Source organism: Pristiophorus japonicus, chromosome 7, assembly GCF_044704955.1.
Source record: "Pristiophorus japonicus isolate sPriJap1 chromosome 7, sPriJap1.hap1, whole genome shotgun sequence".
Taxonomy (NCBI): Eukaryota; Metazoa; Chordata; class Chondrichthyes; family Pristiophoridae; genus Pristiophorus; species Pristiophorus japonicus.
This window is the reverse complement of record NC_091983.1, coordinates 216717971-216731389: the sequence shown is the minus strand read 5'-3', so window position 1 is coordinate 216731389 and position 13419 is coordinate 216717971. Positions and strand designations below refer to the sequence as shown.

General features: G+C 47.4%; 1 protein-coding gene across 1 annotated transcript in view; it reads left to right on the top strand.

The window, feature by feature from the left end:
• The window catches only part of susd4 (sushi domain containing 4), a 247139-nt gene extending 237715 nt beyond the window's left edge, over positions 1-9424 (top strand). Inside the window, exon 12 of the mRNA XM_070884571.1 lies at positions 9278-9424. Coding sequence (XP_070740672.1) covers positions 9278-9306 — 29 coding nt within the window. The 3' untranslated portion in view covers positions 9307-9424. The remainder of the gene's footprint in view (positions 1-9277) is intronic.
• Positions 9425-13419: the final 3995 nt, after the last annotated feature.

Genomic DNA, 13419 nt, shown 5'->3' with positions numbered 1-13419 from the left:
CTCAAAAAAGTCAATGCCGGGGCACTTAAGGACCCAGCCAAGAGAGCCCTTTACGGTCAGCGCCTCACAGCTAACCTGGCATGCCTTGATGACCCCGAGACGCAGAATGCCCACAGCACTTGGTCTTCCCTCCATAACCAGTGTCTGCAAAGAGACGCTCAGTCACTCAACCAGGAAACACCAGGACTGGTTTGATGAGAATGATCAGGTGATTCAGGAACTAATAGAATGCAAGCGCAGAGCATTTCTGAGCCTTAAACAGCAACCCAACTCTGGAGCAGCAAAGCAGCATTACAGGCAGCTCAAGGCTGAGGTCCAATAAAAAACCCGGGACCTAAAGAATAGGTGGTAGATGGAGAAAGCACAGGAGATACAGCAGCTGGCTGACAGCCATGATGTGCGAGGATTCTTCATCGCAGTCAAGGCCACATATGGATCAAACTCCCAAAGCCCCACCCTACTCCTGGCCAAGAACAGGGTAACACTCATCAAGGACAGCAGGGCCCGCTGGAAGGAACACTTCGAAGATCTCCTGAACCGAGACTCTGCCTTTGACTCGAGTGTTCTCGACTCCATCCCGCAGCATGCGACCTGTCACCACCTCAGTGAGACTCCAACACTGTATGAGATAGAAAAGGCCATAAGACAGCTAAAAAACAACAAGGCTATGGGAGCGGGTGGAATCCCTGCTGAGGCACTGAAGTATGGCGGAGAGGCACTGTTGGCATGAATATATGACCTCATCTCTCTCACCTGGAGGGAGGAGAGCATGCTGGGAGATCTCAGGGATGGAGTGATCGTGACCATCTTTAAAAAAGGGGACAAGTCCGACTGCGGCAACTACAGAGGAATCTCCCTGCTATCAGCCACTGGGAAAGTCGGCACTAGAGTCCTCCTCAATCATCTTCTCCCCGTGGCTGAGGAGCTCCTCCCGGAATCACAGTGCGGATTTCGTCCCCTCCGGGGCACAAGGGACATGATTTTTGCAGCGCGACAGCTGCAGGAAAAATGCAGGGAACAGCGCCAGCCCTTATACATGGCCTTCTTCGAACTTACAAAGGCCTTTAACACTGTCAACCGCGAGGGTCTATGGAGCGTCCTCCTCCATTTCGGATGCCCCCAAAGGTACGTCATCATACTCCGCCTGCTCCACGACGACATGCAAGCTGTGATCCTTACCAATGGATCCATCACAAACCCAATTCATGTCCGGACTGGGGTCAAGCAGAGCTGCATCATCGCCCCAACCCTCTTCTCAATCTTCCTCACTGCCATGCTCCACCTCACAGTTGACAAGCTCCTCGCTGGAGTGGAGCTAAACTACAGAACCCATGGGAAGCTGTTCAACTTTTGCTGTCTCCAGGCCAGGTCCAAGACCACTCCAACCTCTGTCATCGAGCTACAGTACGCGGACAACGCCTGCGTCTGTGCACACACAGAGGCTGAACTCCAGGACATAGTCGACTTATTTACCGAGGCATATGAAAGCATGGGCCTTACGCTAAACATTACTAAGACAAAGATCCTACCCCAGCCTGTCCTCGCCGCACAGCACTGCCCCCCAAACATCAAGATCCACGGCGTGGCCCTGGACAACGTGGACCACTTCCCCTATCTCGGGAGCCTCCTATCAACAAGAGCAGGCATTGATGAAGAGGTACAACACCGCCTCCAGTGCACCAGTGCAGCCTTTGGTCGCCTGAGGTAAAGAGTGTTTGAAGACCAGGCCCTCAAAACTGTCACCAAGCTCATGGTCTACAAGGCCATAGTAATACCCGCCCTCCTGTATGGCTCAGAGATGTGGACCATGTACAGCAGCCACCTCAAGTCGCTGGAGAAATACCACCAGCGATGTCTCCGCAAGATCCTGCAAATCCCCTGGGAGGACAGATGCACAAACATTAGCGTCCTCATCCAGGCCAACATCCCCAGCATTGAAGCACTGACCACACTTGATCAGCTCCGCTGGGCAGGCCACACAGTTCGCATGCCAGACACGAGATTCCCAAAGCAAGCGATCTACTTGTAACACGTCCACGGCAAACGAGCCAAAGGCGGGCAGAGGAAACGTTACAAGGACACCCTCAAAGCTTACCTGATAAAGTGCGACATCCCCACTGACACCTGGGAGTCCTTGGCCATAGACTGCCCTAAGTGGAGGAAGTGCATTCGGGAGGGCGCTGAGCTCCTCGAGTATCGTCGCCGAGAGCATGCAGAAATCAAGCGCAGGCAGCGGAAGGAGCGTGCGGCAAACCAGGCTCCCTGCCCACCCGTTCCCTCAACGACTATCTGTCCCACCTGTGACAGAAACTGTGATTCTCATATTGGACTGTACAGCCACCTAAGAACTTATGCTAAGAGTGGAAGCAAGTCTTCCTCGATCCCGAGGGACTGCCTATGATGATAATGAGATGTGGCCCTTACGGCTAGAGGGATCAAGGGGTATGGAGAGAAAGCAGGAATGTGGTACTGAAGTGCATGATCAGCCATAATCATATTGAATTGTGGTGCAGGCTCGAAGGGCTGAATGGCCTACTGATGCACCTATTTTCTATGTTTCTATGTTATCCACATTATATTGCATCTGCCATGCATTTACCCACTCACCTAATCTGTCCAAGTCATCCTGCAGCCTCTTAGAATCTTCCTCACAGCTCACACCGCCATCCAGCTTAGTGTCATCTGCAAACTTGGAGATATTACACTCAATTCCTTCGTCCACATCATTAATGTATATTGTAAATAGCTGGAGTCCCAGCACGGAACCTTACGGTACCCCACTAGTCACTGCCTGCCATTCTGAAAAGGACCTTGTTTATTCCCACTCTCTGCTTCCTGTCTGCCAACTAGTTCTCTATCCACGTCAATACATTACCCCCAATCCCATGTGTCTTAATTTTGCACACTAATCTCTTATGTGGGACCTTGTCAAAAGCCTTTTGAAAGTCCAAATACACCTCATCCACTGGTTCTCCCTTATCCACTCTACTAGATACACCCTCAAAAAATTCTAGAAGATTTGTCAAGCATGATTTCCCTTTCATAAATCCATGCTAACTTGGACCAATCTCGTCACTGCTTTCCAAATGTGCTGCTATGACATCCTTAATTCCAGCATTTTCCGCACCACCGATGTCAGGCTAACCAGACTATAATTCCCTGTTTTTTCTCTCCCTTTTTTAAAAAGTGGGGTTACATTAGCTACCCTCCAATCCATAGGAACTGATCCAGAGTCCATGGAATGTTGGAAAATTACCACCAATGCATCCACTAGTTCTAGGGCCACTTCAAGTACTCAGGGATGCAGACTATCAGGCCCCAGGGATTTATCGGCCTTCAATCCTATCAAGTTCCCTAACACAATTTCCTGACCATTAAGAATTTCCCTCAGTTCCTCCTTCTCGCAAGACCCTCAGCCCCCTAGTATTTTCGGGAGGTTATTCATGTCTTCCTTAGTGAAGACAGAATCAAAGTATTTGTTCAATTGGTCTGCCATTTCCTTGTTCCCCATTATAAATTCACCTGATTCTGACTGCAAGGGACCTACATTAGTCTTCACTAATCTTTTTCTCTTCACATATCTATAGAAACTTTTGCAATCAGTTTTTATGTTCCTTGCAAGCTTACTCTCATACTCTATCCTAGCCAATTCACATCTCATACTATCGAAGTTACCTTTCTTTAAGTTCAGCACCCTAGTCTCTGAATTAACTGTGTCACTCTCCATCTTAATGAAGAATTCTACCATATTATGTTCACTCTTCCCCAAGGGGCCTCGCACAACAAGATTGCTAATTCATCCTCTCTCATTACACAAGACCCAACCTAGGATGGCCTGTTCTCTAGTTGGTTCCTCTTGGTCTAGAAAACCATCCCTTATACACTCCAGGAAATCCTCCTCCACAGTATTGCTACCAGTTTGGTTAGCCCAATCTATATGTAGATTAAAGTCACCCATGATAACTGCTGTACCTTTATTGCACGCATCCCTAATTTCCTGTTTGATGTCATCCCCAACCTCACTACTACTGTTTGGTGGTCTGTACACAACTCCCACTAGTGTTTTCTGCCCTTTGGTGTTTCGCAGCTCTACCCATATAGATTCCACATCATCCAAGCTAAAGTCCTTCCTTAATATTGCGTTAATCTCCTCTTTAACCATTAACGCTACCCTACCTCCTTTTCCTTTCTGTCTATCCTTCCTAAATATTAAATACCTCTGGATGTTGAGTTCCCAGCTTTGGTCACCCTGGAGCCATGTCTCCGTAATCCCAATTACAACATATCCGTTAACAGCTATCTGCCTTATTACGAATACTCCTTGCGTTGAGTCTCAGAGCCTTCAGGCTTGTTTTTTTAGCACTCTTTGTCCTTCTAGAATTATGCTATAATGTGGCCCTTTTTGATTTTTGCCCTTGATTTCTCTGCCCTCCACTCTTGCTTTTCTCCTTCTTACCTTTTGCTTCTGCCTCCTTTTTACTTCCCTCTGCCTCCCTGCATAGATTCCCATCCCCCTGCCATATTAGTTTACACCCTCCCCAATAGCACTAGCAAACACTCCGCCTAGGACATCGGTTTCGGTCCTGCCCAGGTGCAGTCCGCCCGGTTTGTACTGGTCCCACTTCCCCCAGAACCGGTTCCAATGTCTCAGGAATTTGAATCCCTCCCCCTTGCACCATTCCTCAAACCACGTATTCATCGGAACTATCCTGCTATTCCTGCTCTGACTAGCACGTAGTACTGGTAGCAATCCTGAGATTACTACCTTTGAGGTCCTACTTTTTAATTTAACTCCTAGCTCCCTAAATTCAGCTTGTAGGACCTCAACCCTTTTAGTTTTTTTACCTACATTGTTGGTACCTATATGTAACACGACAGCTGGCTGTTCACCCTCCTCCTCCAGAATGCCCTGCAGCTGCTCCGAGACATCCTTGACCCTTGCACTAGGGAGGCAACTTACCATCCTGGAGTCTCGTTTGCGGCCGCCGAAACGCCTATCTATTCCCCTTACAATAGAATCCCCTATCACTATAGCTCTCCCATTATTTTTCCTGCCCTCTTGTGCAGCAGAGTCACCCATAGTGCCATGAACTTGGCTGCTGCTGCCTTCCCCTAATGAGCCACCTCCCTCAACAGTACCCAGAACAGTATATAATGTCCTTGTATTTGACAATGAGGCCCTGTTGAGTCATGGTATTGAATGCAGTTGGAGCTGCACTCATTCAAGCAGCTGGAGAGTTTTCCATCGTACTTCCTGACTTGTGCCTTGTAGATGGTGGAGAAGCTTTGGGGAGTCAAGAGGTGAGACACTCACTGCAGAATACTCAGCTTCTGACCTGCTTTTGTAGCCATGGCATTTATGTGGCTGGTCCAGTTAAGTTTACAGATAGATATACCATGGAAGTGATATATAGGGGTAAATGTCATGCATTAGCATTTAAGGAAGAAAGATCTTGCATTTCTATAGCGCCTTTCAGAACCTCAGGATGTCTCAAAACACTTTACAGCCATTCGAAAGATGGCAACTCCGACAGTGCAGCACTCTATCAGCACTGCCCTGGAGTGTCAGCCTGGGCTACATGCTCAAATCTTTGGAGTGAGGTTGAATCCTCGATCTTCTCACTCAGAGGCAAGAGTGCTACCACTGAGCCATGGCAAAGAAACATAAAAACATAGAAAATAGGTGCAGGAGTAGGCCATTCAGCCCTTCGAGCCTGCACCACCATTCAATATGATCATGGCTGATCATTTTTTGCAACTTTAGTACTCCATTCCTGCTTTCTCTCCATACCCCTTGATCCCTTTAGCTGTAAGGGCCACATCTAACGCCCTTTTGAATATATCTAACGAACTGGCCTCAACAACTTTCTGTGGTAGAGAATTCCACAGGTTCACCACTCTCTGAGTGAAGAGGTTTCTCCTCATCTTGGTCCTAAATGTCTTACCCCTTACCCCTAGACTGTGTCCCCTGGTTCTGGACTTCCCCAACACCGGGAATATTCCTCCTGCATCTAACCTGTCCAATCCCATCAGAATTTTATATGTTTCTATGAGATCCCCTCTCATTCTTCTAAATTCCAGTGAATATAAGCCTAGTCGATCCAGTCTTTCTTCATATGTCAGTCCTGCCATCCCGGGAATCAGTCTGGTGAACCTTCTCTGCACTCCCTCAATAGCAAGAATGTCCTTCCTCAGATTAGGAGACCAAAACTGTACACAATATTCAATGTGTGGCCTCACCAAGGCCCTGTACAACTGCAGTAACACCTCCCTGCTCTTATACTCAAATCCTCTAGCTATAAAGGCCAACATGCCATTTGCCTTCTTCACCGCCTGCTGTACCTGCATGCCAACTTTCAATGACTGTTGTACCATGACACCAAGGTCTCGTTGCACCTCCCCTTTTCCTAATCTGTCACCATTCAGATAATAATCTGTCTTCCTGTTTTTGCCACCAAAGTGGATAACCTCACATTTATCCACATTATACTGCAGCTGCCATGCGTTTGCCCACTCACCCTGCAGCCTCTTAACATCCCCCTCACAGCTCACACTGCCACCCAGCTTAGTGTCATCTGCAAACTTGGAGATATTACATTCAATTCCTTCGTCTAAATCATTAATGTATATTGTAAAGAGCTGGGGTCCCAGCACTGAGCCCTGCGGTACCCCACTAGTCACTGCCTGCCATTCTGAAAAGGACCCGTTTATTCTTTCTCTTTGCTTCCTGGTCTACCAACCACGTCAATACATTACCCCCAATACCATGTGCTTTAATTTTTCACACTAATCTCATGTGTGGGACCTTGTCAAAAGCCTTTTGAAAGTCCAAATACACCACATCCACCGGTTCTCCCTTCTCCACTCTTCTAGTTAGACCCTAAAAAAATTCTAGAAGATTTGTCAAGCATGATTTCCCTTTCATAAATCCATGCTAACTTGGACCGATCCTGTCACTGCTTTCCAAATGTGATGCTATTACATCTTTAATACTTGATTCCAACATTTTCCCCACTAACCGGTCTATAATTCCCTGTTTTCTCTCCCTCCTTTTTTAAAAAGTGGGGTTACATTAGCTATCTTCCAATCCATAGGAACTGATCCAGAGTCTATAGAAAGTCGGAAAATGACCACAAATGCATCCACTATTTCTGGGGCCACTCCCTTAAGTACTCTGGGATGCAGACTATCAGGCCCTGGGGATTTATCGGCCTTCAGTCCCATCAATTTCCCTAACACAATTTCCTGACTAATAAGGATTTCCTTCAGTTCCTCTTTCTTGCTAGACCCTCGGTCCCTAGTATTTCCGGAAGGTTATTTGTGTCTTCCTTAGTGAAGACAGAACCAAAGTATTTGTTCAATTGGTCTGCCATTTCTTTGTTCCCCATTATAAATTCACCTGATTCTGACTGCAAGGGACCTACATTTGTCTTCACTAATCTTTTTCTCTTCACATATTTATAGAAGGTTTTGCAGTCAGTTTTTATGTTCCCTGCAAGCTTCCTCTCATACTCTATTTTCCCCCACCTAATTAAACCCTTTGTCCTCCTCTGCTGAATTCTAAATTTCTCCCAGTCCTCAGGTTTGCTGCTTTTTCTAGCCAATTTATGTGCCTCTTCCTTGGGTTTAACACTATCCCTAATTTCCCTTGTTAGCCACGGTTGAGCCACCTTCCCCATTTTATTTTTACTCCAGACAGCGATGTACAATTGTTGAAGTTCATCCACCTGATCTTTAACTGTCTGCCATTGCCTATCCACCGTCAACCCTTTAAGTATCATTCGCTAGTCTATCCTAGCCAATTCACGTCTCATACCATCGAAGTTAACTTTCTTTCAGTTCAGCACCCTAGTCTCTGAATTAACTGTGTCACTCTCCATCTTAATGAAGAATTCTACCATATTATGCCATATTATATTATATGAATAGACTGATCCACAATATGGGTGGTATAGGGGAGTAAATGGCGTGTGTTAGGCGTCCTGATGCAGATCTTAATGGTATGCTGGGTGCAGAGGTCAACGTGCAGGATTTAATGTCCGAAATGCCCGACATGCCCTCCCATCGCACATAGTTCTGTCTCAGGAGAAGCTCTCACAGGTTGATGTTTCCACTTGTGGGAAAGCCCTAAACTCTCGGCCTATGCTCCTCTCATACAGGAATCCCGTTGCTGGAGAATGACGTCTCATCTGTCTGTGTCACACCAGCCATCTGATCACAGATGATCAAACCGTGTTTGAGCACCACAAGAGGGCGAGAGGGCAGATCCACTTATTCACTGTGGATGATAAATCCATATCTTTCTGTATCTAAGAGCCTGTGAGAAGAAGAATTGAACTATATATTGGAGGAATTATTTTTTAATCGCCATCTGTCTGCAGACTGTCACAGCTTGGAGATTTGCTGCTCTCCCGAGCTCCTTTATTAGCCGAGGCATAGAATGTAAGAGCAGGGAAGTTATGCTAGGATGTATACAACTCTAGTTAGGCCACAGCTAGCATACTGCATGCCGTTGTGGTCACCATATTACAGGAAGGATATGATTGCACTGCAAGATACTCACGATTCAGGTGAAACTTCTTTACCTCGCGAATGATTATAATGTGGAGCTTTCTACAACAAGGAAATGAAAGAAAGACTTGCATTTATACAGCGCCTTTCATGATCACAGGACTTCCCAACCATGAAGTACGTTTTGAAGTGTAGTCACTAGTGTACTGTAGAAAACGAGGCAGCCAATTTGCACACAGCAAGATCCCACAAAAAGCAATGTGATAATGACCTGATAATCTGTTCTTTTTGTGATGATTAAAAGATAAGCATTAGCCAAGACATCGGCGAGAATTCCCATGCTCTTCTTCGAAATAGTGCCGTTGGACCTTTGAAATCCACCTGACTGGACAGATGGGGCCTTGGTTTAACATCTCTTCCGAAAGACAGCATCTCCGACAGTGCAGCACTCCCTCAGTACTGCACTGGAGGGTCAGTCTAGATTTTTGTGCTTAAGTCTCTGGAATGGGACACTGAGCCATGGCTGAAACTGCAAAAAGTAGTTGAGGCAAATAGCATAGATGCATTTAAGGAGAAGCTAGAAGGAGAAAGGAACAGACGAATGTGTTGATAGGGTGAGATGAAGAGGGGTGGGAGGAGGCTGGGGGGTGGAGCGAAAACACCGGCATGAACCTGTGGGCCGAATGTCCTATTTCTGTGCTGTACACTCTATGTAATTTACTTTGTCGTTTCCTCTTTAATCGCGGCCTCTGCTCCTCTCACACAGGAATCCCATTGCTGGAGAATGACTCCTAGTCTGTGTCACACCAGCCATCTGATCACAGATGATCAAACCGTGTTTGAGCACCACATGAGGGCGAGAGGGCAGATCCACTTATTCACTGTGGATGATAAATCCATATCTTTCTGTATCCAAGAGCCTGTGAGAAGAATGATTAAACTCTCTCTCTATATATATATATATATATCGGAGGAATTATTTTTTAATCGCCATTCGTCTGCAGACTGTCGCAGCTCGGAGTTTTGCTGCTCTCCTGAGCTCCTTTATTTACACTGCCGTTTTTTGAGTAGGAGATTTTAAAAGGAGATGAGCAAAGTGGAAGTATGATGAAGCCACCACTACTTAAAGGAGCAGTACGCTATGGCAAGAATGGGTAGTGGAGAAACCAAGCTCACCTCAGCCACACTGAAATCGCGAGAGCGAGTGGTGGGGGCGGAGGGCAGGGGTCACAAGCAGAGGCCATGGAGATTTACACTAACAGAGAGGAAAATGGGAGGGAGTTGTCCCAGCTACACTCCTAAATCTCCTGGTGATAGGCCTTGGCAGGAGAGCTGGAAGCAGATCATCCACAGTTAGCCCAATTACTGAGGGTAAACGTTCCCACTATTGAGCATAAACAGTACCTTCCCAACATCTGAGGGTAAATAACTCTTTCCCTCGTTACCAAACGGGAATAAATAGCTCTTCCCCTTATCAGTTACTGAGTGTAAACCACTTCCTCTGCTAAGGTTAATCATCCTTCCAGTTGCTAAGGGTAGCCCTTTCCACAGTTGCTAAGGACCTACATTCGCGCAGATGCTAAGGGCCTATACTCCTCCAGTTACTAAGGGCAATCATCCCCCCAGTTGATAAGGGGAGACATCCCCCAGTTGCTGAGGTTAACCATCCTGCCAGTTGCTAAATACAGACATCCTCTCCCCCCCTCCCCCAGTTGCTAAGGGCAAACATCCCTACAGTTACTAAGGGCTTACATACTTCACAGAAAACAAGCCAAAGGTGGGTATAGGAAACATTTCAAGGACACCCTCAAAGCCTCCCTGATAAAGTGTGACATCCCCACTGACACCTGGGAGTCCCTGGCCAAAGACCACCCTAAGTGGAGGAAGTGCATCTGGGAGGGCGCTGAGCACCTCGAGTCTCATCGCCGAGAGCATGCAGAAAACAAGCGCAGGCAGCGGAAGGAGCGTGCGGCAAACCAGTCCCACCCACCCATTCCCTCAACGACTATCTGTCCCACCTGTGACAGAGTCTGTGGCTCTCGTATTGGACTGTTCAGCCGCCTAAAGACTTACTTTAAGAATGGAAGCAAGTCTTCTTCGATTCCGAAGGACTGCCTATGATGATTATGACATATCCACCAGTTGCTAAGGGTCACATCCCCCATTTCCTAAAGGGAGACATCGCTCCTTTTGCTGAGGGCAGACATCCCCCAGTTGCTAACAGCAGACATCCCCCAGTTGCTAACAGCAGACATCCCTCAGTTGATAAGGGCAAACATCCTAAACTTGCTAAGGGGAGGCAACCCTCCAGTTGCTGAGGTTAACCATCCCGCCAGTTGCTAAATACAGACATTCCCCCCCCCCCCCCCAGTTGTTAAGGGAAGTCATCCCCCCAGTTTCTAAGGACCGTCATGCCCCAATTGCTAAGGAGAGTTCTCCTCCCAGTTGGTAAGGATAGACACCCACCACGGTTGCTAAGGACCTATATCCCCCAGTTGCTAAGGGCAGACATTCCCCTAAATACTAAGGGCAAATATCCCCCAGTTGCTAAGAGCAGACATTCCCACCAGTTGCTAAGGACAGACATTCCCACCAGTTGCTAAGGGCAGACATTCCCACCAGTTGCTAAGGGCAGACATTCTCACCAGTTGCTAAGGGCAGACATTCCCACCAGTTGCTAAGGGCAGACATTCTCACCAGTTGCTAAGGACAGACATTCCCACCAGTTGCTAAGGGCAGACATTCCCACCAGTTGCTAAGGACAGACATTCCCACCAGTTGCTAAGGACAGACATTCCCACCAGTTGCTAAGGGCAGACATTCACACCAGTTGCTAAGGGCAGACATTGCCCCAGTTGCTAAGGATAGACATTCCCACCAGTTGCTAAATACAGACATTGCCCCAGTTGCTAAAAGCAGACATCCCCCCAGTTGCTAAGGACAGACATTCCCACCAGTTGCTAAGGGCAGACATTCCCACCAGTTGCTAAGGGCAGACATTCCCACCAGTTCCTAAGGGCAGACTTTGCCCCAGTTGTTAAAAGCAGACATCCCCCGTTGCTAAGGACAGACATTCCCACCAGTTGCTAAGGACAGACATTGCCCCAGTTGCTAAGGACAGACATTCCCACCAGTTGCTAAGGGCAGACATTGCCCCAGTTGCTAAAGGCAGACATTCCCACCAGTTGCTAAGGACAGACATTCCCACCAGTTGCTAAGGGCAGACATTCCCACCATTTGCTAAGGGCAGACATTGCCCCAGTTGCTAAGGGCAGACATTCCCACCAGTTGCTAAGGATAGACATTCCCACCAGTTGCTAAGGGCAGACATTCCCACCAGTTGCTAAGGACAGACATTCCCACCAGTTGCTAAGGGCAGACATTGCCCCAGTTGCTAAGGGCAGACATTCCCACCTGTTGCTAAGGGCAGACATTCCCACCAGTTACTAAGGACAGACATTCCCACCAGTTGCTAAGGACAGACATTCCCACCAGTTGCTAAGGGCAGACATTCCCACCAGTTGCTAAGGGCAGACATTCCCACCAGTTGCTAAGGATAGACATTCCCACCAGTTGCTAAGGGCAGACATTCCCACCAGTTGCTAAGGACAGACATTCCCACCAGTTGCTAAGGGCAGACATTGCCCCAGTTGCTAAGGGCAGACATTCCCACCTGTTGCTAAGGGCAGACATTCCCACCAGTTGCTAAGGATAGACATTCCCACCAGTTACTAAGGACAGACATTCCCACCAGTTGCTAAGGACAGACATTCCCACCAGTTGCTAAGGGCAGACATTCCCACCAGTTGCTAAGGACAGACATTGCCCCAGTTGCTAAGGATAGACATTCCCACCAGTTGCTAAGGACAGACATTGCCCCAGTTGCTGAAAGCAGACATCCCCCCAGTTGCTAAGGACAGACATTCCCACCAGTTGCTAAGGGCAGACATTCCCACCAGTTGCTAAGGGCAGACATTCCCACCAGTTGCTAAGGGCAGACATTGCCCCAGTTGCTAAAAGCAGACATCCCCCCAGTTGCCAAGGACAGACATTCCCACCAGTTGCTAAGGACAGACATTCCCACCAGTTGCTAAGGGCGGACATTCCCACCAGTTGCTAAGGGCAGACATTCCCACCAGTTGCTAAGGTTAGTCATTTACCCAGTTGCTAAGGTCAGACATCCCTCCAGTTGCTAAGGGCCTACATCTCCCCAGTTGCTAAGGATAGTCGTTCTTCCTGTTGCTTAGGGCAGACATTCCCCAGTTGCTAAGAGCCTACACACCCCCTGTTGCTAAGAGCTTACACCCCATCCCCCTGTTGCTAAGGATAGTCATCCCCCCAGGTTGCTGAGGGAAGACAGTCCCTCCAGTTGCTAAGTTTAGACATCACTGTAGCTGATAAACACGTTTGCTGGAGTGTTTTGAGGCGTATCGCTTCTTTAAACCTCATTACATTTGGTGCTGAAGGTCATTCGATGAGCAGTGTCTTTTGCTTTAAATAATTTTGATAGCAATAAAACTGCTGGACAGCATTACTGTGGAGCCAGAAACAAGACTGTAACTCCACACACACAAACACACCTACACGAATTCAGTACATTATGCTGTAATTGCACCAGTGGTATAAATATTTGAAAGAGAATGAATGTAATATATTTCTATTATGCTAATAAAAGAAGTAAGAAATATACTGGAACTGGGTTGTGAGTTCTTCCTTATAAATCCAAGACACACAACATTTGATATGGGTTGGCAGTCCCACTCAGAGGCCAAAAGGATTGCTGTGTGCCAAATGCAAAGATCCATAATGGAGCAGAAATTCCAACGTTCCCGGGCCCGTACGAAGTTTCTGCGGACCTGGGAAGGCATCAGAAAAGCCGGTTTTCAGCAATGCGCAATGTGTATGCAC